At 39.5% G+C, this 25,000-nt stretch overlaps 1 protein-coding gene across 2 annotated transcripts in view; it reads right to left on the reverse strand.

The window, feature by feature from the left end:
* The window catches only part of LOC108031325 (protein roadkill), a 76,489-nt gene that overhangs the window by 34,439 nt on the left and 17,050 nt on the right, over positions 1-25,000 (reverse strand). The window contains exons 1-2 of one of the 2 annotated variants that reach the window (XM_017104575.3): positions 23,999-24,114; positions 21,773-22,038 (exon numbers count right to left, since the gene is read on the reverse strand). In XM_017104575.3, the coding sequence (XP_016960064.1) occupies positions 21,773-21,786 (14 nt within the window). In that variant the 5' untranslated portion in view covers positions 21,787-22,038; positions 23,999-24,114. Of the gene's footprint in view, positions 1-21,772; positions 22,039-23,998; positions 24,115-24,920; positions 24,988-25,000 lie in introns of those variants that run through there. The other variant, XM_044091109.2, reaches the window with a different exon arrangement.

Here is a 25,000-nt window from a genome sequence, read left to right on the forward strand (position 1 = left end):
CGAAGTGGGTCAAAGATACAGATACACAGACTGCAGACAGCAGACAGCAGACATCAGACAACGGAGAGGCTTCAGAAACCACTGTGGCCGCCGACATCGTCACATAATAAAGAGAGCGGCGGCGGCGGCGGCTTCGGTAATTTAGCGTTCATTAATGCCTGGCATAATTTTCGGTACTTCTTCTTTTGCGTGCTGCATCGCCTGATGATGAGGAATGTGTAAGCCAAAGGTGCCCTCAACAGCGCATAAGCCGTGGCGACGGCAGCTGCCAAAAGTGGACCGAGTTTGGGGATATACTATAGCCAGGCGAAGGGTTGAAGGTTTCTTAAGAGTACTTCTTAGCCAGAAATTCGCAAATTTATGGGCTTTTCCAAAACTATTAAAATTTTATTGGACGCAGACTGAAGTCCTTGGTGAACTCATCAATAATGAAATATCATTGAAAATATATGGCAGATAAAGAGTTAAGAAGTGACATTTGTTCCTTACTTGTATAAGTCATTAAATTAAAGTTATTTGAAAATAATAATTATTAGCGCAAACTTATAAAAAAAACCTATACTTTGAGACTTAAAATAAATATTCCTTGACATAAAACAAGCGATCAATAATATAATATCCCACTTTAAAATGATTGATTTATTACTAAATTTTATAATAGTGGTTTTAGTTTTGTTTTTTCTATTCCTTCTCGAAATCATGTGAATATTTCCTAATATTTCTATTAAAATTAAGGTTTATTTTAGCCCAAATCCTATTAGAAAGTGAGAAAAACCAGCCTACACATTTTTAGCTTGGTTATGCTCAAAAAGTGACAAGCCCTTGAATTGAAATTCAACAAACCGACAAATCTTCGCCTTACGATTATTCCGATCTCTGGAAGGGTCTTCCATTTGCATTTTCATTGCCAGCGAAGACCAAGCCGGAACCGGCATTTCTGACGTCATTGGCAAACAACCGGCTAAAAACAAAAGAGCGCAAAACATAAAAGTAACCAGGGAAAATCCGACTAGAACCCAACCGATGGGAACGGGTTAAGGGAGAACAAGTTGGACAAGTACGGATATAACTTTGACTACAAGTTGCCCATCAGCTGAGGGAAACACAATACGAGTACTACATAGATGAGATACTGTACATAGGGTGTCCCGGGGTGGAGGAATCCGAATCGGAATCCGAGGAAGTCACATGGCTCGGCACGGGGCACAACAAAACCCCAGCGAAAACGTGCAAAAAGATATGGTCTGTGGTACAGAAGACGGCGGGGCACGGAGGAGGGTCGTAGCAACCATTCTCGGAGTCGCTCGCTGGCAACCTTGGAAGTTGTTTTCAAGGTGTGCACACGCTTCAAACGGAAGACGTGGCGCTGAGGCAACTGCGGCGCTGACAACAAACCCAAACTAGAAGTTGTTCAAATAAAAAGAAATATATAGAAGGTTAACTAACAAGAAGGGGCAGAATCGGCCCATGCATAGCATAATTTATGGGCAGACACGAGCTGAATTCGTTTGGGGAAAAGGGGAAGATCCGTCTGTGTACATGCAAAAATTCTCTCAAGATACTTTGTACTTCCAGCAGGAGTTGATAAACTTTTACACGATATCCCAAAGAGCTGCCAGCCAACCGGGCATTAGACTATTATTTGTTGTTCATAAATATTGACAGCAGTCTCCCGACTCGCATGTGTTATTTTTCATACCCCGAACAAAAAGAATTGTATATTTATTTAGCAATATTATGAAATGTTCGCAAATAGCAATAAAGGTTTATCTTTAAATGGTATCAGGCTTATGTTCTTTAAGTGCTTTTTTACTGACAACATTTGGTTAAGACCTAGAATGATTATGTTCTATATGCAGTCTAACCTTGATTTTCAAATTAGTGGTAACCAATTTTAAGGGGTTTTTTCTGTTCGGTTCAGCCCTTTTCTCCCTTTCCTATTTTCTTCAAACGGTTTTCATTTTATTTCGGCGAGTACATTAGTTTGCCTTTTTTTGTGTTCTTCGCTGGCTCTCTGGTTATTTGCTTCTTTTCGCAGTTTTTTCCCCCTAGTTTTTTTTTATTGTCTCAACGAACTCAGGTTGTTTTGACCATGAACCCATCATAAGTTTCAAATGGCTCACGCTTTTATTTCATTTCATTATTTTTTCCTTCTGTGAGTTCGGGGCAATGTTTGCTATAGAATGTATTTCGGGGCTGTGGCTCGCTCTTCGTGTACTAAAGCCGAATGGGTTCGTTTGCTCATTTTTGCCATGTTTATTTAAATGGGTGGACTATTTGAACTTATTTGACTCCGCTTCCACTCCGTCTTCTTTCCCAAATTCCCACTTACTCCAAAACGTATTCTTGGGCATATGAATTTGTCATAATTTCGTTGGTTAGACGGCATAATTAACAAGCTCTCTGGCTATTGACCGAGCCAACATTTCGTGACTGTATCTGTGCTCGAGTATCTGTATCCGAGTATCTGTATCTGCATATCTGTGTGTCGGCGGTGCGTGTGTTTGCTCAGTAATTATAGACCTTAGAAGTCGAATATATAGGTGTCTGACTTGTCCGGGGCATTAAACGAGCCATCGCGTCGGTTTTCTCAAGGTTTAGGGCGTTTGTATTCCAAAACGGCCCCGAGGCTTGGTGGAGCCGGCTTCTTTCTATCTTTTTTAAGCTGCAAGCCAAAATACAATAAAGAAAAAGATTGCCTCTGATGGCCATTAATTTTAAATAAGTTCGGAATTGCCGGACGAAAAGAAAGGGACCCAAACCTTTTGCGGGGGATTTTAAGTTGTCGAAATTTGCATAATTTGTGGGCCCAAGTGTTGGTTTAAATTCGAATTAGGGAGTTGGTTACAAGGATTAATACAGTGTCTCATGTTTTGATATATTTAGTGGTTTCTACAGTTGGCCTAAACTCGATTACCTTGTGCGGTAAATATTAATTTCCCACAATTCGGATGCCCTTTTTCTTTCCCATGACTCAAGCAACTCTAAGCCTTTTATATAAACACCCATCAGTCATAGATCAAATCATCTGCTTAACCCCATTTACTTACGACGACGCGGTAAAGTCAATTGTCAACATAAATGTCATGGGATGATAAACATACCTGGAACGACAAGAGTTAAAGGTTTACAACCGATTAATAAAGGTTCACATAAGCAGGAGGGGGAAAATCGCGACATGTAAGGGAATATTAAACAACATAAATAACATATTGTACAATGAGCCTCAACAGTTTTGCAGCCTTTGCTTGATAAGATCGCATTGTGCATTGTTTTGTTTTGTATCTTTTTTTTTTGTGCACAAAAGAGAGAAGATCCCTGGATGACATGCAGCACCATAACCACCGTGAAGTCAATTGAAGTTGCTCGCACACAATGGCAACTGCGAAGGAAGCGAAATTAAATAAAAGCGCAGACAGCGACGACGGCTGCAGAAGCAGATCAACATAAAATGAAAATAAATCAAAAAACGTGGCGTTTTTCTTATAATATTTTTCCTCTTTTTCTGCATAAAGGCAACGGGAACAGCAGCGACAAAAAAACACAAGAAGTCAGTTGCTTGGTCCGCTGGCTGCTGATGCCGATGCCGAATGAAACTTTTCACCATTTTGCATAACAATTTGTATCTTTCAGCGGAGCGCGTTAAAGTCATACGGCAAAAAAACGGAGTCAAGGGTCCAACTTTTACTCGTTGCTCAACATTAAATTTTTGCAAGAGGACAGACGGAGAAAAACCATAAAAAGGGACTGGCGGGGCAGGGGTTTCCTCCTCGATAAGGGGCAACCCTGAGTTTGCAAATGCCCCGCTGAACTTCCCTCCTTTTCGGAGTCATCCGAAGGATGACTGCATGCGCCTCAGTTCCATCGGCTTGGGGTGCCTGCCAAGAGCCGAGATACCGAGATACAAAGATACATCCACATAGACGGTGCGTTGCGCAACTTTAGGAAAGTTTAAAGTTCATATGAAAGGCAAGCGGAACTAGAGGTGGGATTTAACTAATTTAATATGTAACGGATGTGTTATGAATTCAGATGGAAACTATCAATCGTTGCGGAAGTGGGCAAGCCAAAATTTAAATATTAAATAAAACACGAGGAATGATATGGTGATAGTTTTTGAACTGATACATTTTTTATAATGTAAGCTATAGATTAGTAAGAAAACTTTCCGGTAAAACCTCTAAATAATATTAATATTACCTAATCTTTTTGAGTTCTAGTCCTTGTGCAAATTAAAAATAAATAATTCAAAGGCATCTTAAATTCATAATATCGTTCTTAGAACATTTTCAAATACTTGCCTATAGCCATGATCCACACTGTACATGCTGAATAATGTGTGGAAAAGGCGTAACTCTCCGGAATTAACTCAACTGTGGACAGACCCGCAAAACGAAAGCATTTGGTCAAAGGGGAAGGAATGGCGGACAGGGACATGGAGTGGGTGGATTAAGAGTATCCAAAGAAGGGGTTCGGTTCCGACAGGAGGAGATCCCCGGTTGCTGGCACTCGAGTTTCAATTTAAATGCAACTGACATTAAATTTACTACTTTGCCACACTACACGCCACAGATACAACTACTGTGAGAGATGTGTCTGCCACAAGAAAGAGACGCCAAAACAGCGGCAGAAAGAGAGGGCAAGCTCGGGAGGGAGCTGGAGAACAGGATTTGTGTTTGCCGGTGGTTCTGCTGGTTCCACTTCCCTTCTCTTTCTCACCACTCCACGGCAACAAATAAGAATCCTTCCCTAAAGTGATTTCTAAAGTCTTGGATTAAATACTTTGACAAATACTCCTAACTATCATTAAGGCTCAAAAATATTTATATTTTTTAAATAGGTTTATTCTGAGCATAAAAAATGTTTGGCTTTGTAAATGTAGGTCGTTAAAAAAAGGGTTCACCATAATTTTGATTGATAATCTCAACATCTCAACATGTAATGTAAATCGATCAATGTAGTGGTCTACATAAAAAGAACAATTTAAAGTATTTCATTTTATAATTCTTTAAAATTTTCTTTTCTTTTCTGTTCTTCATCAATAAGAAAGGGTTTTTTCGCAGTGCATTCAGGCGTTCGCTCCGCAAGTTTTGCAACTGAAGTTGAGACTTTGGGTGCGGTAAAGTGGGAGCAGGGAGGGTTGTGAGGTGGTGTGCCTGCGCAGACATTGTTGCTGTGTGTCTGTAAAATAAATTTAATGAACTAGCGCAACCATAAAGCTTAACTTATCAAGAATGCCAAACTGCTGGGGAAAGACTCCAAGCGAAGTCGAAAACGAAACGAACCGCCGTAAAATCGCAGAAAAGAGGGCACAACTTTAACATATTGCACAGTGGCAATTGCAATTTATCGATGGGCTTTATTTGGTAATGCTCAAGCTTTGTTTTGCAAAGCCACAAAAGATACACGAAATGGGAAAAAATAAAATAGTGTCGCTAAATCGTTTTTACAGGACTCGGATCAAGTTCTGTGAACATTCAACAATTTTATTGATTTCCGCAACTAAATATTTGAGTTTAAAGCATTTTGAGATAATGACACATTACCATTCCTACACCATTTAAGGCTACACAATCTAGCCAATACAATTTGCATAATTCCTTTCCCTTTCTCAGCGCCATTAAATTGGTGAACCAATTTTCCCAATTTGAATATATTTTACGGTCTTTTTATTTAGTTTTAAAGCCACTGTTCGACTTTCGGCATTACAAACACACATAAATGCAAACAACCGACACTTTATGGTTAAACTCATTTGACTTGTTGTCCAATTGTGCAATGAACTAACAACGACAAATAATTGTGGAAAATGCAAATTTTTTAGGCAAAAGCCCAGCACAAAAAAAGGAAAATATGTTTGATTTCAAAGAAGTCTAGAAAATCGAACGCACCATTTTGCGAGAGTCAGAATAGGTTCAGTGAACTAAACTGTGAAGAATTAAATTAAAACTAAGATATATAAGAACATTTTTAGTTACCCCTTCAGATATTTGTATATAAATTAGAGAATGTACCGCTTCCACATGACTGGTCTCTGTCCCTTGCAACTTTTTGAGGAGGAAAAGTCTGGCCAGACCAGACGCCTTCAATCGTTAATCCATTCATTGGCGAGTGGGTGTCAGTTTCCAGTCAGTTTGAACTTTTCAAATGGAATTTTAAACAAATGAAATCAGCGGCACACTGCAGCAGCCACACAAGATAAAAGCAAGAGACTCTGGGACTCTGAATTTGAGTCTGAGTATCAGTCTGAGTCTGAGTCTGGGGCAATTGAGATGAGAATTGGTTGACAAGACGGCGGTAACAGCAAACACAACAGAGGAGAAACACAACTGTCATTTGTTATTGTCTTTGTCCGACACTTTGTTAGTCTGCTGCACACTTCACTCCACTCCAGATTGCAGTTTTTATTGCTGGCAGTGCACTGGGAGAAACAAAAGCCAAAGATACCAAAAATAATATGAAAATGAATTTTAATAAAATACCATTCTATATTATTTCTGGCTAAGCAAGGGTTTTTTATTTTATTTTAATTTGTCATTTGTTTTCTACCAAAGGCAAATAAAATGAAGTTTCTTTAAATTGTGAATTCTTAAATATGATTATATTTTGTACAATGGAAAATTCATTTTCAGTACATATGTTGTAATACACTTGAATATCACTTAAATATTTTTTTAGTTTCCAAAAATATTTGTGAATATTTCTTCTAGTGACTCCCAACAACTCCCCAGGCTGGCAGCACCCACATTAGTTGGCTCAATAGTTTTGAGGCAGATTTCGTTGCCGTTGGACTTTATGATTTCCATTCATTTAGCGGCAAACAGGAAGAGAAAGTAATGCATTGCAGTGGCTTCAGCTTGGTCGCAGTCTCTGAATTCGACTGTGACTTCGGCTTGGTGACTCCGGGGCGCTCTCACTTCATAAATTTACCAGGCAAGGTGTCAAGTCAATGCCAAAGAGCCCGAGCCCGAGCCCGAGCCCGATCCCGAGAGCTGAGGACGCAGCTGAATCCGAATCCGAATCGGAATTCGAAGCTGAAGTTGGAGTTTCGGCTTGGTTTTGGGCTTTGGGCTTGGGCCTGAGTTTGAGTTGAGGCTTCGCCAGTTGCTGGCCGCCAAGTGAATGACAGTTGCCACCTTGAAAACGGCTGCCGTTGGTTTTTGTTGCTTTTATTTTTATAGCTGCTGCTGTTATCGAGGCTGCTGCTGCTGTTTGCTGCTTCTGCTGTTGCGGCAGCTGTCGTCGGACCAGCGTCAAGCTTTCATTTACCCAGAGTCAGAGGGAGAAAGAGCCGTGCGGTACACAGAAAAACATATTCCTAACTTAGTGTTATCTTATGGAAAATTAAAACGAATAAATCTAAAACTCTTAGTTCCAAATTTCAAGATGGCTATACCTTTGGAAGTTAAAAGGTATGAAAGCATTTCATAGTCTTAAAACAGCTACATAAAAAGGACAAATATTACATAAAAATAATATTAAATAATAACCCCTTCTCCTTACTTTAATATTTAAACTCAATCGCTAACGTGTCGTATACGTAATTTAAAATACTAAAATTATATAGGTACAATTTTGTATGAAAAGCTTACATTTTTAACAGATTTACAAATGAATCATCAATCAAATTAAAAAAAAACGTTTAATTATTAAATTTTGTTAGTTTAATATCGGCAATAATAATTTCGTGACACTCTGCCATCCCACAAAAGTGACTCACACACCCAGTAGTTTGTGATGTTTCTTTTTGTTTTGGCTCCGCTGCTTTGCCCTCGCCATGTGTGTGTTTGAAAGCAAATTTCATTTCATTTCTTCATTTGATTTCATTTCGCCGGCTGCCACACCAGGCCATCAACTCCCCCCGGTCGCAGATACTTTCCTTTACTTTCATTTGAGTGAAAGATACTCGAAGACGCGGCTCCCACTCTTTCTTTTTGCGGCTCTCTGGCGGGATGGAAAGAGTGCTCTTTGCAGCGCCGCTGGACGTTTTCATTTTTAGTGAAAAGGACCAATTTCAATTTCACATCGGCTCGCTTTCAAATATATATATCCACGAGATGCTGTGTAGTTAATTATATGTGCATGGCTATCTGGCAGCTGCATTCGCCGCTTGCCGCTCATTTGTAAAAGTATCTTATAGATAAACAGGAAGTAAAGTGAGTTCCATTGGCCGTGGATGCCGCCGCTTTTTGTGCTGTATTTCATTTTAGTTTTCCTCAACACAAAAATTAACTTTTACTTGCAATACGCTTTTATTTTCACTGTGCAGATTAGCGAAGTTTTTCAAATTGCATTTTCCAATGGGTTTTTCGCCTATTCACGGGTGGGCGTTTTGCCCGAAAAGCGCTGGGAGAAAGGCTACATTTAATAGCTTCATTGTGAGTTGAGTGAGTTGAACGAGGAAAAGTTGGCAAATTAAATGGCACGTTTGTATACACAAATTTATTGCGATTTCGAATTTAATAAGCAGGTGATTTTAATGTGGCTGCTTATGCTGTATTTCACATCATATCATGTTATAAATGGTTTTGCTTTGGCGAACAGGTGTGGAGTTCCTTTTTGTTTTAAGGCATAAAATCCAAATAAAATACAAAAAGTAAAAATAAGTAATCAATGTTTTACGTTTATTTTTTTTATCTTTTCTTCACCCAAAGTTTCTAGCATATATCCCTTTTTGTGTTGCAAAACAACCATTTCCTTCCCTCACCACAATTTCCCACCAACTCATTCAATATTTCTGCTTTTCACCTGAGCTCGCATAATCAGCTCCATCTGCCGCTTACAAGCCAAGTAAATACTTTCTAACAACTATCAAATTTCACAGGCCGGCAAAGTGTTAAATTCTCGACAAGCGATGCAGGTGAAGCGATAGGCGCGGTGGTTAACAAGAATTCTCCATCTCGCTCTATAAGGTGAAAGCGCCAGAGATTAGATGGCATAATTTTCACGCTTTTCCGCTAAAAAATGCAGTGCGCTTCCCTTCAGACCCACGGCAACTGAAAACTGAGAACTGATTTATTATAAAAATTAAAAAAGCTACCACAAAGAGGCAGGGAAAACCTTCAGTAATTAGTGAGAACTTTGCGCCGTGTCATGCAAATGAGGGGAGAGATGCCGCGGCAGAAGGGACGATAGAAAATGATGAACACGAGATCAAAGTGGTTAGATAAATATGCTAGAGAAGCGGGGCCCAAGAGATATAATGGAAGCGATTAGCAACAATAAAAAGCAGTTGATGTGCCGGGCCGGCCCGGACTCAGATTATACATATTAAAAAGCCAGAGAGCTGGAAGCGGCCATACAAGTTGAGACGACATTAAGTAGCTACAAGATACACACTCCAAACCGCAGCTCTGCTCTTGAGATACTTTTGGACACGAAGCGGAAACACACTCACACCGCCTCAAAAGAATCGAGGGACGTTCAACGAGAAGCGAACAACGTACGTCCAGCAGTGTTGGCCGCTGAAGATTAAAATAACCAATGAAACCGAATACTGTTATCTATTTTAAGAAATTACCATTATATTTAAAAAATGTGTCTATTTATTAACTAAAGACATATATCTAAAGACAGATGATCTAACTCATGATGTCTTGAAAAAAATTTATTTAAACACAAAAAAAGTTTAATATAATACAAAGAGTTTGTGGTATCAAATTTGTTTAACAAATTTTTTTAGAATGATTGTTTTTGTTCTTAACAATTTTTTTTTTTAGTTTTGAAATTCCTGACTAGATTTTTAAGGATAACACTATAATTATGGTGGTATCAATTTAAACACTTCAATCTGCGGCTGACAAATAGCCAAAGCGACATCTCTGATAGACGGACAAACGGACAGAAGCAGAAGGCACGCCTTTGAGCGACTTAACTCTTTGGCTACATCATAAATTTTTAATGTGAAGATGTGCAGAAAGATGCAGCCACAAAAAAGACAGAAGACAGGCGACAGAGTAGCAGCAACACCAGCGACAGCAACAACAATAAATCGAGACCAGCAGTCGGGATCGCGTATCTTAAAGATACAAATTACAAGAGGTAGACATCGAGATTGAGGCCCCGGCAGCAACAAGAGCAATAAATAAACATCGCCGATATACGGAGGTAGCATGAAAATGATTAAAAGAGCTAAAGACCATGTCTCCGCGGCGTTTCATTTCGCCCCGTTTCAGGGCCAACCGGTGGAACGCAGCGGCAAACGGAACGAACAAATTATGCAAATGACGAGGAAGCTGAAACGTGCGAAAAGAAACGTATGTATAACGCTCGAATCGCTTAATGCATCCCAAAATCGGGGGAGCCAAGGGTCTCGGCCTCTGTTTCTGTTTCTGTCAGTCTCTGGGGCCTGTCATCATTTTTGTCACGCACATTGCCATTTGAAGGCTTCTCTCTTTGCTGTCGGCTCTTCTGTCTCGGAAGACGACTCTTCTGCCGTGTGTGTCTTCAGCTTCTTCATTTTCTACAGCTGCTTAGCTTCTTTGTTTCTCTTTGTTGGTTTGAATGCCGCCTGCCACTCGAATTCAATTTGTTAAGCGTTTAAGCGTGCCGGAACGAAACGAACTGGAATGGAACAACCTAGTGAGGCTACAGTGGTATGAAATTTGAGGTTATGTTGTACACTGTACGTGTGGCGGCAAAGCTGAGAAAAAAGTAGTTAGCCTAAAAATCTTTCTTACAACTAAAAATGTTTTTGAATTATTTGCTACGCTATAACATTTGTTTGAGAATACCATTTTTTGCCTTTAGACACGTTTAGGTGGATTTAAGAAGCTTTTGCACCCATTCAGGCGCGTGTACAAGGCCCTCAAACCACTGTTCGATCAGACGGGGCGTCAGTTTTCACCGAGGCACTCATAAATCGCTTGTGCCCTGCTCGGGCTGCTTATGTTGTTACCGCTGACTCTTGTAGGGCTCTCGTGGGCCGGCTGCCTCGTAAGTATCTTTCGGATTTATGCATTGTTTATGTTGAAATCCAGCGCGGTTATGTCTGGTGCTGTCTGTCCGTCCGGCTACCATTGATTTCAATTATAACCCAGTTTCATTAATGCAGTTTACTTTAACCCCTCGACACCACGCACTGTATACACCTATATATTATATATAGTGCTCTCTTTTCGGCCTTTTAGCTCACTTTTTGAGGTTGGCTTGGCTTGGCTCGCGGTCCGCAATCTCATTGTCAGATAATTATCACTGGGGCGGGTGTGCGTGTGTGTACTTTTGGAAACCCTGACCTGAAACGATATTATTTCTGTTTACTTTTGCTTAGCCTCTGTGTGGACTCTAACGTGCGTTTGTTTCGCGAGCTATTTGCGGCCCATTTTCGGACCAACTTCCCCAATTCAAATTTTCTGTAACTCATATAACATTGAGAAAACTTTAGGCAATCTTTTCATTTATTTTAAAAGTGGCATACCACTGAGTTTTCTATAAATACAAGTTTTGTTTAAGCTTTGAAAGTCTTTTACAATATTCTCAACCTACTTGATCTATTCCCTTCTACTCCCCCAATGTTTTTTTATGGGATTTGTAAACGCATATTGATTATGGAACATGGAAGTTCTGCCAATGACATACATGGAAAACCGCTCTGCTATCGAAATCGATATCTGAACAAAGGCAATTACAGATAATGGGTGGCATGGTGGGGGCTGTATCGTTTTTGTGGTCGCTCGCATATAATTACCATTAAATGCACGTGGCGCACTCACAAAACCAATATGAGAGTCTCTGAACATGACACACCCATACTGCTTTCATATCCTGGAGAAATCCTGCGAGTGTCTCCTTTTAATAATATTTTTTTACCGCTGTTGCTGGAATTTATATATTTTCTGTATTTCTCCCTTTGTGTTCGGAGCGTCGACCATGAAAAGTCCAATGATAAACGAGCCCCGACCAACAATAACAACAACCAGCTCGACGAAAATTGTAGTTGATGACCTCAGATAGACACTTTCAAGGATACCACAAAAACGACGTCAGAGAGAAGGTTGTTGTTGGTGCCGCCGCTCGCATTAACCAAGCAAAGGTTAAAGGTACCAACAACAACAAAAACCATCAAAATTACTACCACTGCGACGGGTATTACAAGGTTAGAACGTTGCTCGACTCTCAGTGCAGTTCAGTTCAGTTCGGCTGAGTTCAGTTTGCCTGGGTTTCACTTTGGGTCTGGGCCCGATATAGTTGGCTGTTCCCATCGCCTGGTGGCCAATGAAATGAAATATCCCCAGCCAACCCGAAACAGATGACAAAGGAGGTGGTTTCGTCTGGGGAAGCAGAAATACCCTTTCAATAGTTAAAGCTAAAGATGGTTTTAAGGGGGATCTAACAATAATTCACTTGGATAAGCAACTAATTCTCAAAAATGTAAAAACAGAACGTAATATAACGAATTCTGATTTTTATTTAGTAACATTCTTTCTTACATACAATAAGTGACTACTAATAGGATATATATGATGAAATGATATATGACATGATACGATATATGAAATCATATGATATATGATATAAAAAAGTATGACATGACTCACGATATGCATGATAATATATATGTATATTATTAATAAAATGTAAATACTATATTAAAAATAAAGCCTGTTACTATAAGTTGTATTATTTTATAAGTAAACTGCGATCTCTATAGGACACATGCCCTTCATAAGCTGAGCTGAGTATTGGACCGCGTAAGTTACACAAAGTGAGACTGAGAGGCAAGAAAAAAGGGAGAGGGATAGAAAGACATTGGCTAGCAACAGGCGATGGGCAACAAGAAAAAAGAGCGTAATAATGGCTGTAATGAAATAGGAGCGCAACTGTGGGCAGGGCCGTACTTAGCAGGGGTCCAAGGGAATCCCACCAGGGGTACGATTGTATTAATCAAAGGAGGAGGAATCAGCCATATATATAAAAAAGTAGACAGAAAGATGGGGAAGGGAAACCATCTGGTGCGATTCAAGCGAATCAAATAATTGTAGTTTGCGAATGGAAATTATAAAGAAGCCAAACAAGACAAAGTGGGAGGTGCAGGGGCGGAGAAGAAGGAAACAACATCATTTGGGCGTTTCAACATCTAAAGATTGATATAGTCTAAGGAAAACACGAAAAATCAACAGCGAGATATTATTATCAATCGTTTCTCTTTCGCTAAACCAGAATTTATGGTTTCATGTAGGACTATTAAAGTGTTTACGAGCTAGACTTCCTTGAGATATGCACGACTTAAGACTATCAATGCTGTAATTTAGAATTGCACACGTTAGTCTGCAATTAGAACATGTGGCAATGAATTGCATTAATCATCAAAATCAATTAAATCTGTACAGAAGAATGTGATTTTAAAGTTCCTAAGTAAACTTGCACTCAGATGGGCAACCTAATTTTGAAATTTGATTCAACAGCCCAATGCCTGAAGTATAAATCTTTTAAATGAGTTTTATTTCAAAATTCCAGAAAACATAACGATAACACTTAGTTTTATGTTATTTCTAGCCATTACCCAACCGCAATGTTTTCCTTACTTATCAAACGATTTCCATAGCCGAGTGTGATTGCATTTCCCAAGTGCTCAATAAGCTCATAGATCGCTTTGTATATTTTCCCCTGCCAACCACCTACAATTGTTTATTGGGAATGCCATAATTAAAATACTCGCAGCTCCGCAAGATGAATGTTGTGTATGCTACGCAAACACCACTGTATACATATACAACCACTTCTAGCAGGCCCGAAAGTGGAGACAAAAAAAATAAATGTATATCAGAGCAGCAGAAACAGAGACGGCATCAGTTTTCAGAATTAGGTCAAGTTTCGGTTTTATTACCCCGGCACGAGAGTGTGTGCGTTGGGGGAACTTTACTTCGCCGTACTACTCGGCTGATTCGTTCCCCAAGGGAACACACCCTGGGATGCTCTGCATGCGTGTATAATTTCCTTTGATTAAATCATAAAATATGCAAAAATACAAAGCCAGAAAATAAATGTACAGCAACAAAAGTTTTTCGGTGCCCAAAAAGGCGGAAACTGGGTCAGAGTTTGGGGCTGGCTGCCCCAAAAAAAGGAAAACCAAAAGCAAGAAGACAACAACAGGCAGCAGCAGCCATTCCGATGAGTTGAGAGTTGTTTTGCGGTTGCCAAGCTGTCTCACATGGCGTATGCGTAATATGAGCAATTTCTTTGAAACGCCGTTGCCTGCGCCAGATTACAGCAATTAGCTGAAACAAGCCATTGATAAGACTGTTTATTTTTAGTAATTTTAAAAATAGCTCACCCAAAAGGGGAAGAGCCCTTTGAGTAAATCAGAATTTTTATTTTATTAGGACGATTTCCTTTTATATTTACATTAGTCCTTTTTCTCATCCTCATGTTAAACTAAAAGTAGTAGTAGTACTGAAAGTGTTGAGCTTAGAACATACTTTCAGCTTAACTTATTCATAAAAAATCGATCCATCGATCCTTACTCCCGCTTCCTTCTATTTTTTACCTATTTTATCGTGAACGTGGGAACTAACCTCATGTTAAACTAAAAGTTGGTTTGAAATTATGGTTTTAAATTAGGGATAGTTAAATTTTAAAGTCTTTAGGTTGGACTTGTAAATAAGAAAACGATCTTGTTTGAAATATATTCCTATGTTGAACTAGAATTAGGGTTTAGACCTAGATTTAAAAATATTGAGTTAAGAACCTACTTTTAACTGAACTTGTTGTAGAAAACAGGATTATTCGTCTCGCTACCTAGAAGTTTTTAAACATTTGATACCTTGCTTTTTTACTGATTTCGTTATATTATTATAAAATATTCAATGAATTTTAAATCCTTCGTGTTAAATGATTTTATTGAGTCACCCCAATTAACCAGTAAACCAAGAGGTTACAAGAACACCTTTTCCATTCGTCAATGTTTTCTATTCTTAAAAAGAAAAGCCAATGATTTATACAGTTGCCCTTCCAATGAAAACTTTAATAAACAAAAGTTCTAAGTAAGGTGAGGATCAGAACACACCTATATCTCATGACCGGGCTTGGGTATTCCATACATAAAATAATCTTTTTTGGACGTTCAAAACCCACCAGAAGTGCCATATTTCGGACAACCTGCCCGCACTGCTCCCGAGGCCTAAAAGGTCAAGCTGGTGGCTTCAATCAGCGGCAGCAGCTGCAGAGGTAAGTGAACAGATGAACAGAGGCAGTGGCTGTGTTCAGCATTGAGAGGAGGCGAAACGACCCCCGGCAGAAGGCGAGTGGCGGGGCAATTAGCGCGCAATTGACCTACATTGGGGCAACATTAATGGTGTCAATAGTAAACGAGACTGCGACGACAACTCGCTGCCGCTCAGCTCTGCTCGGCTGAGTTCAGTTCAGTTGGTTGGGTTTGTTGTAGTTCGGCGAGCGAAATACAAAAAACTGTTCAATGTTTGTGCACGCACACTGAAATATATAGACGTAAGTAAACCAAGGGAGCCGCCGCAGCATAAATTCCAAGTGCAATCAGCGTAGGAAAACAAATTACACACTTTTCAAATTATGCCTCACCTTCGGAAAAGTCTGAAACATAATCTGCGTCGAAACGAAAACGAAAACCTTGCCCGGCGAACACTTCGACGCAATTATTTCTGTCAGTGTCGCCTTGTGACGTCAGCGCACTGCGGGGCACTAGGAAGCGATCACTTGGCGATTCATTGAGCTTCGAAAGAGGCAAATAGAATGGGGAAATAAAGATAATATTAGCTTTACAATAGCGCGCCGCCCTTCAAGTGAGCATGTGTGTACCTTGTTTAGGGAAATATGTTACCGAGGAAAAAGTAACAACGCTTTTAAGAAGAAAACTAGTTTGTGAAGGACCCCTTTTCAGGTACGAAAGTTTGTGATAATTTTCTAAGTATTTTGGTTATACTGGTATAAATAAATAAAATATGCCTTGGTACGTTCTAAAATTTCCAACTTCTTTAAGTCCCTAAATAAGATGGTCTGTTAACTTAGTTCCTTCTGGTATTTTTTTTTCATGTTTAATTTTTAAAAAATTATACATTTTCGCATTTAACAGAAAAATGTGTGTTTAAAAATATTTATATTCTGGCAAATAAAATTATTAATAGTGTATTTTGTACAACATAACATGGACTTTTAGAGCATCTGATATAGAATACCTTTTTTTTGGTATTTTTATTATACTAGAAATTAGATCATGTAAAATATATGCTTTGGTATTATTGTAAAAGCTGGTCTGCTTAACAAGTATATTTTTGTATATTTTCGGAATATTTTTAATTCATCGAAATATTTAAATGTTTTTTAAATAAAAATGTTTAAGCGTCTCTAAAAATGTACATTTTAGCCTTAAAATGTATTTTATCCCGCCTTCAGAATAGCATATTTCTTACTTTAATTTAAAATGATGTTGGACTCTTAGAATGTCTGCGATATTTCGAGGAAGGGGAAGAGAATCACTTTAAAAGTAGCCCCCAAAAATAATGAGTATTTCCCCCAAGTGCTCGCGCTTTACAGCCAATCAAAGAATCTTGGCCCACACAATTGAAGGCGTTGCATTTTGCGGCGCGATGCGTGAGATATTTCTTTGGCGCTAAATCTTTTTTGGCCTCTGCGGAGACAGGCCCCCCACCCTCGGCAGCGACGCCGGCAGACGTCGGGGCAGAGCAGCGGCGACGTCGGCAGAGCAGCAGCATGTAAGTTGTACACGATAAATGAGAAATGAGGTTACCTACTTTTTAAGAAGGTCAATACGACCCAAAACAAATGAGCGAGGCAACGCCAGGCAGCGACGTCGGCAGCGGCAGCAGCGGTGGCAGAGAGTGGGAGAGCGAGAGGCAGCAGCAACGCGTGAGAGAGAGCGGGAGCGAGAGAGCCAAAGCTCAGTGACCATGTGAGCAGCGTCGGCGTCGACTGCGCTGCCAGCGAAACATACCACAAACATTACAGCAAACGTTTTCAATGAAAACAAAAGTAGTACACGCTGAGGCTGACGTCGACGCCGCCTCCGAGGGTGGCAGCGCAGTCGGCGGCGGCAGCGACGCTGACGTCAGCGTTGGCGGCATGTAAGTAGTGTCCAAAGTTGGTGACGAATTCGGGGCTAAGATTTCGATTTCTGTGGCCACATGCGAGGGCGACTGCGCTGCCAGCGCTGCGAGGGCGCGGCCATCATGCAGTGAAGAAAATTGGGCTACTGTCTGGAAACTATTCTAACTACCAAGACTACAAGAAGTTGAGTTGTAGAAAACTTTCTGTATAGAACTTAATGACACATCTATTTTTGGAAAACTAGTAAAAGTGAAGAGAACTTAGGGTTAAGGAAAAGTCCCTGTTAAGTTTCAAAAAAAAAATCAAGAAATAAAAAAAAATGTCCTATTGATATCCAGGTTAAAAAAATGTGAATTTCTATGTTATAAAAATTCTTATCTTGGAAAGGTAAAAAAACTATAAAATAGAAAACTATAAATTATGGGAAACTTTCAGTTAAAAGAAAAATGAAGTTACAGAACTTTTTAAAAGCCTTCAAAAAGTGCTCCTTTAAGATCCATGCCTCTGTTTAAAATATATTACTCATACTTACTGTTATTTCAATCAAGGTGAAGTAGACTTATTATTTTATTATTTAAAAAATTATTCTAAGCAAAACAATAAATTGACAATGGTTGTGAGTGATATTTAAAGACTAAGTCCCATCTGGCTTACATGTCGTATGAGTAATTTTAAAGTTTTATTAAAGTTAGAGTTTAATTTGAGTGCAGAATTGTAGATAGTATCTACTAAATACATAAAATAAACCCCTCCAGTACTTCTATGTGGAAGGGAATTTATAGAGCTAATCCAACCTGATCTGGTATGATCAAAATGTCGAAATGAGGAAATAACCGTCAAAGATCTGTAGGACTTAGCCAGTTTCTTTGTAAGCCAAAGTTGGCACCTCTGCTGACACCTCCAAAGCGGCAGACCGCTTGTAACGAGGCTAAACCGGAGCAGAGGCAGCGACCGCGGCGGCGACTGCGACTGCGGCCGAGACGCTTCGAGGTATCGAGCACGCCGCCAACGCTTCTCAGCCAGCTGCATTTTTGTCGCGCGGGCAGCGCCGCCGACGCTCTGCTCCGCTGCGTTGTTTTGCTTTTTGCCTTTAGCCTCCACCTCCTTTCGACTGTGTGCATTGTTTCATCGCGTTTTGTTGTAAACATTTCTGTTTGTTGTTTCGCATTCGAATGTTTGAATGCGATTGCGGATTGCGGGCGAGAATGAAGTGCTGCAATTGAGATTAGTGGGCGATTGGGGCGCTTGGCCAAATGAGAGCGACTAATAAATGACCTTTTACTGTTTTGATAACTAGATAACAGCATTGGCTATATCTAAAGATGTTAGGAGTCTTTTATCATTTCATTTTAATTGTTATCACCTCTATTTCATAAAATCTTAATCATTTTCTAGCCTTCAAACCTATCATAATATCTGAATCGTTCAATGTCTTAATGGTTTTATTGGTTCTTCTTAAAATCTTCAAAATATCCACCGCAAACTTGCATTCTTTTCAGCCTTCAAATGTCAATAAATAAGTTGAGGGTCATATTTTAATGTTCGTTCTTTAAAACGTATAAAATAACTGGCTAATAAAGTAGCTTCATTTTGATCATCTAGTAAAAGATTAGAATTAGAATGTTAAAACCTCGCTGATAATGTAGTTTTAAGATAGCTGTGATGAGTTCTTGACACAACTGGGTTAAAAGCTGATTTTGGTTCTTGTTCTGCATGAGAACCCATTATTTTCGCCTCGACCCATATCATAATACCCTTGGTACGGTTAACCAATTAGGTTGCCAGTGATAGGCTGACATGGTATACCTATAGTAGCAACAAATTTTGAATCAATAAGTTAGTTAAGTTCCCTTTCCACCCACAAAAGCCGACACACACACGTCCGTGTGTTAGCCAGCTTGAAGGCATGAGGGTCAATGATTGTAGCTTCGTTGCGGGTGGCTGACAACAGCAGCAACAACGACAACAACCTTAGATACACACGCACACAGATGCCACCACACCCACACAGATACACAGATACACTTGAATTGTGTCATTGTTATCGGGCGCGGAATCGTGAGTTTTGTGGCATGAACATTGAAATGAAATCATGTCATCGATATAAATATAGAAAGAGAGTGTGTTTTTGGGGCCCCTTCTTCTCTCCCCAACTTTATCTATCGGAAATGACAAAGTTTTGGGGGGCCATCCCCTGACTGAAAATTATGGATTGGCTTATTAGGGAAAACCTTCACTCTCAGTGACCACATCGATTTCCCCCGACCCCAATCAATTTGATTAAACCATGGGACCTTAAAAGCTCTTCAACAGGTTCGACATCCACTCACCCAGTCCGTCTGTCAGTCTCAGTGTCACAAAAGCGACAAACTCAAAGAACCTTGGATGCCAAACGGCATATTGAATGTGTCGAATAAAGATATTGAGAAATGCGTGGAAAATATCATCTTTTGGACACCCAAATTCCTTACTTAGACCAATTATTGGGTAACTCTAAATTATGTTATAAATTGGTTTGTTTATCAAGGAAGTTTTTGGAACCCAAGGAGTTTTCAGCGGATGTTCTTGAAAATTACTTTTTATGGATTTTTATTTTTCCGAACATATTTTAGTTCCTTTAGTTTGAAGGAATTTAATACTGGAGGTCAATACTATTTTAATATCTGTGTTAATTCTTCTGAATAGTTAGGTTATACAATATTTCAACAATGCTCAAATGGTATACAATATACAAGGAAGTGCAATATGGGTTTGAAAATTGGCATAGCGACTACTAGCCAGCTTAAATTGCCCTCATATGCTGATCCCGCAAAGGTTTTCACATTGAAATATTATCAAATGTAATTACGCAAAATCATAGAGCAAAACGACCTTATCGCACAAATTGAAACAGCGGCCACAATAGCAAAACGCTTTTGTAACCCATGATTACAACAAGCAAACAGCCGCACACACACACACACACACACATACACAACCGAAGGCAGAGGCATGTAATTGTAATTACAAATGGAAACACCTTCGCACAAAATAGAAAAAAAAGAGTACACAGCAACTACAAAAGCTTGCACACACTTCCTCATAGACAATTAAAAAAAGTATCTACAGCTACAAGGGAAATAAACCGTTACAAAAACAAAACATAAACAAAGTGGGAGAGAGATTACTGTAGTGCACATGAGTGCCCTTCTTCTCCTCGCCCTCGCCCTCTCTCACTCCCCCTCGCGGCAAATTCACCTTCGGTCAAATGAATTAAAATGAATTAGCGCGAGGCTTGCATGCTCTCTCTTCCTCGCCCTCTCTCTTTCTGCGAGAGAAAGATCACTCAAAATCGTCGTCTACTTTCTCTCTATAACTAGTGGAAATCGGACTTCCAATGTTAAAGACATTTCGAAATCCGAATCCGTGAAAGTGAACACACAAGGGTCAATTCCCCGTCTCCCTCACTCCACCACCCACAACCCTTTAATGGGTAATTTATCCATCTCTATCACTCTCTGGAAAGAGTTTTTAGATTGCAACTACGGTCATTTCTACACAGTAAAAAAAGGTGTTTACAAAATAAACATATTCCGAAATGTGAATCATTTTAAATTGAAGCAAATGTCCTAACTTTAATCTTGAACAACATTATAGGTTAGAGTGCAGGTTCAACCCTACTTCTTGCTGGTGAATTTTGAAATTTTTTTTAATTTAATATCAATCTTAAGCTTGAAAATGACCAAATGTGTAACTTTCATCATCAAACATCAATGTTCAAAATTTATTGCAACGAGTATAAAAACCATAACAGGTTAGAGTGCAGGTTCAAAATCAACCTCTCCCCGGTGAATTTTTTTTCAGTTTGATATCAATCAAAATCAAATATATATATATTTATAATATTAGGCTCGAAAATGATCAATGTGGAACTTTCTTCATCAAGCATACTTTTTCAAAATTGTAACAATCTGTGTCGAATTCTTTGTAACATGTATAAAAACCATAACAGGTTAGAGTACAGGTTCAAACCCCACCTCTCTCCAGCGATTTTTTTTCAGTTTGATATCTTTTTTAAAGTCTGAATGAAAATCAAAAATATTAAATTGGATGTTATCAATGCATGTTTTTCTAGCTCTATTTCCCGAATGTTTTCCATGGTTTTCCTCGTATTTCATGCACTTTATGAAAGTAAGGGGTCAGGCGATATTTATCTGGCATATGGTTTGCACTTGACTATAACGGTAATTACATCTAGGCACGGCATTGCCCCTGAATTTTAATGCAATGCACACACACGAGCGCATCAAATGTTGCACATTCGTTTGATTGTTTCCTCGATTTCGCGCACTCGCCTTGCTTTTCGTTATTGTTGATGCATTTTTCATAGCTTAACGGTAATCACTATATGCGACGACATTGAATTTTCGTTACTAGCGTGGGCATCGCTAATTGATCCGCCAAGATTAACATTTCCTGATGAGTTTCAAGCAGTGAATGTACCCCTTATGAAACTAGAGAATAGTTAAAAAATAGTGGTGCCTTGTTAGGTAAGGGCAATACGAGACAAATTACCAAAGAGTTTTATCTTATTTTGTGATAAGACAAGCAAGTAATATTACGGCATAATCTTATCTAGCGAAAATTGCTGTAAGCTGTCAGAGATTTAAACGTCCAGTAGCTTATGAATCATCTTAAAAGTGATTACGAAAAACAAAATTTAAATTATTTCCAGGTTCTTGTATGGTTTTCTTACCTGGCTAGAGCCATTCTAACATGAGAGAGCCCTCCAAGAGGCAGCGCCAGGGTATCCACTTTGAAGGTTTTTCCTCAACAACTTCCCACACGGAACTCAAAAGGGAAAATCAAAACTAGTGCTTTGATTTTTCCGACTTGCTAATACTTTTATTGCTTGATTTTGCTTATGGTATTATGGGTATTCCTTGTTTTTGGCACTTTTTGGAATACTTTCAAAGGGGTCTCAACTTTTTGTTAGCACATCAACGTCATCTTTATTACGGGCTGTTTAAGCAGGGATTAGTTGGGTTTTAGAAAAGTCTTGGTAAGTTTGAGTAACAACGACAGTACGCCTTGAAATAGGCAACGTTTTTCGTCAAACTCCTTTGCGAAGAATGAAAACCGAGATAAGCCTGAATGCAAAGAATACTGCGAAATAGCACATCACTTTTATCACATTCAATTGTGAGACGAACGTGGTTGACCATATAATGACCGGGTTCTGTACAACCCGTCGCATACGTGATATTTGCACGCGAAATTATCAAAAAGCCAAACGGCACACAAACAATATCGCGTCTCTCTCCCACTCACAGCGAGAGAGAAGGGTGAAAAAACCAGCGTACAGCGTTCAATGCCAAATCAAAATAAAAATAAAGCCAGCAACAAAAGATACTAAAAACAAAAAGTTAGTGATTCAAGTTATCAGCAGAATTCGGTGTGATAAGCCAAATTAAACAAAGACTTTTGTGTAGAGCTAGCCCCGTCTCTCTCACTCGCCCGCTCGTCAGCGGGTGCACTTGTCTCTTTCTGGGCGGCATTTGCACATGGCTCTCGCTTGCCGGCATTAAAAAACGCTCAGCCTCGGCCAATAAGTAATGAAATCAATAAATACAGAAAACAGAAAGAAACACAAAGTCACGGGAGAAAAGGCGAAGAGGAGGCATCGCTTCCGCAGCTGGCCGGCAAAATAATCAGTGCGAAAGCAGCTTTGGAGGTCACCACTGACGCCCCAAGACGCGGCTAGAAGAAGAGGGCCTCTCGCCAGCAGAAGAATCTTCTGCAGCAAGAAGAGACTCTCCAAAAAGTGCTGTCAAGAAGTAAGAAACCAATCCAATGTGAGAGCATGACGGATGGAGAAACTAACGAGAAAACTAAAACTAAAACAAAAACCACACACTAAATTCCATTCCATAGTCATGAGCGCACAAGGTTCTTCCTATATCACTCGATTCCACTTTTATACATACAAAAAACAATATAGAAACAAGTAAAGAAAAACCAAAAAAGCTCTCGGGCTGCGCAAGTGAAAAAGCTACCGTGCTGTCTTTGCAAACACAGAAAAAGCTGCGCCGGCGTTTGCTCGCTGACCTCAGCTGCTTAGCTTGCCGCAAGAGCAAGCGAGCTGGCTGCCACAGAAGAGCGAGAGGGCGAACAAAGTTCTCTCATTTATAAACAATAAACAAAAATATTGGACAGGCGGCGGGGGCGGGCAGCACATGTTTTTAATTGAACTGAACGGACAAACGGAGCTTTTTGCAAGTCCAAACATGTGTAATACACCAAAGCTAGCCCTCTCTTTCTAGCTCTTTTCAAAATTTCAATGCTATTTCGGTTATTTTTTCTGAAACGACTTTTCCAAGCCGTCTGGCAACGCTGATGCCCGAAAAGCTTTGCTTTTTTTATAAAACAAATACAATTAATAATAAATTTAATCAAATTCGAAACATGTGAGATTTGCGTCACAATCAATAGGAGACAGTGGTCTATATGCAGGGGTGTGTTAGAGAGAGAGCGAGCGTGGTGGAAGGAAAGAGAGAGCGAAAGCCTGTGTGCCGGGTGTTAAAAAGCCGACTCTACCCAAAGATATAGAAAAAGTTGCCTTGCTTTTCAGCTTCTTTGCTCGCTTTATTCTCGGGTTTCAAGCTTGAGGTTGGGTTTATTTCCATATAGCTGTGTATATAGCCTAAAACATTTCGAAGGGCGTTAGATTGAGATTGAGGAAGTGGTTAAGGCCTGTCGCCGTCGTTGTTTCGGTTGTTGTTGCTGCCGAAGCTCTTTTGTCATTCACTTTGTGTGTTTAATTGCGCGTGTTTTTGAACTCCAACAGTGTTTAAAACATTTTAAGTTTACGACTTTGGGATTAAGGTCACTCGCCTAAAACAGCGCGATATTGGCGCAACTTTAGCTTTTTTTTTAGCCACAAAAAATTCTGGACACACTTTGGACACGCCTGGGCATTTACCGTTGCGAATTGTGGGTGTTAAATGGGAAAATCGTTTGGCAACACAGATGTGAATTATTTTTCCGTGAAAATCACACACAAACTACTACTCGCTACGCGCAGCAGCTGACGACTGAAGCTTTTTTCTTAATATATATTTTTTGTTGCCGTGCGTTTGTTTTGCTTTTGCCGGAAAGCTTTAGGCAGAGAGAACCAGAGCTTTGGAGAGCAGCGTTTATGGAGAGCGAAGAACCACCGATTCCAACTTAAGATTGTTATGTATAAATAGTCAGGAAGAGATTAGATACGGTAGATAGTTAGGACTGGTTTGAAAACAAAACTAACAAGAACTTATAAATGTTGTTTTATAAGTTCCAATTGAGGTGACCAAAAAAGTTGGCTGGGAAATATAGTTTATCGGCTCTTCTTAGTGGTAAAACAATCTGAATATAATACGTTGCATACTTCTAGGCATCTAGAAAAGAGAATTCAAATTCGATTTTCCAACAAGGCAATCCATAGGGATTTCAGTTATTGGGAAAGGGGTTTGGTTTTTCGGACCAATGATTTGCTATTTATTTGTTTGGTATTTAAAACCTACTCCTAAAATCCCCAAAAAAGTAAGAACATACTATTATTTAGGAATACTGAAAATACCCTTATTTAGCTAACAAAAAGCCAAGCTATCAACACTTTCCAGAATCAAGACGAAAGCTCAGAGCGGCACGTTTGATGGCGGTGGCTGTTGACTCTCAAGGCCCTTATCAAGGCTATTAACGGGTGAGCGAGTCAGCAGCTTATCAGATAGAGATGGAGAGAGAGCTAATCCCCAAGAATTAATGACTTAATAATTGCCACACTGCCGCTGTTCAATTCTAGCCAATGTTTACCCCCGACCGCTGAAGTGATATTAAACTAATTGCAGAGATCTTAAGAAACTCACCTTGTTTATGTTATTACTGCTGTTCTTTCCTGTAATTTACAAGCCGAGGCCCAACAAGATGAGATGTCTGAAAAAAGGTA

This window comes from Drosophila biarmipes, chromosome 3R (genome assembly GCF_025231255.1).
Source record: "Drosophila biarmipes strain raj3 chromosome 3R, RU_DBia_V1.1, whole genome shotgun sequence".
Taxonomy (NCBI): domain Eukaryota; kingdom Metazoa; phylum Arthropoda; class Insecta; order Diptera; family Drosophilidae; genus Drosophila; species Drosophila biarmipes.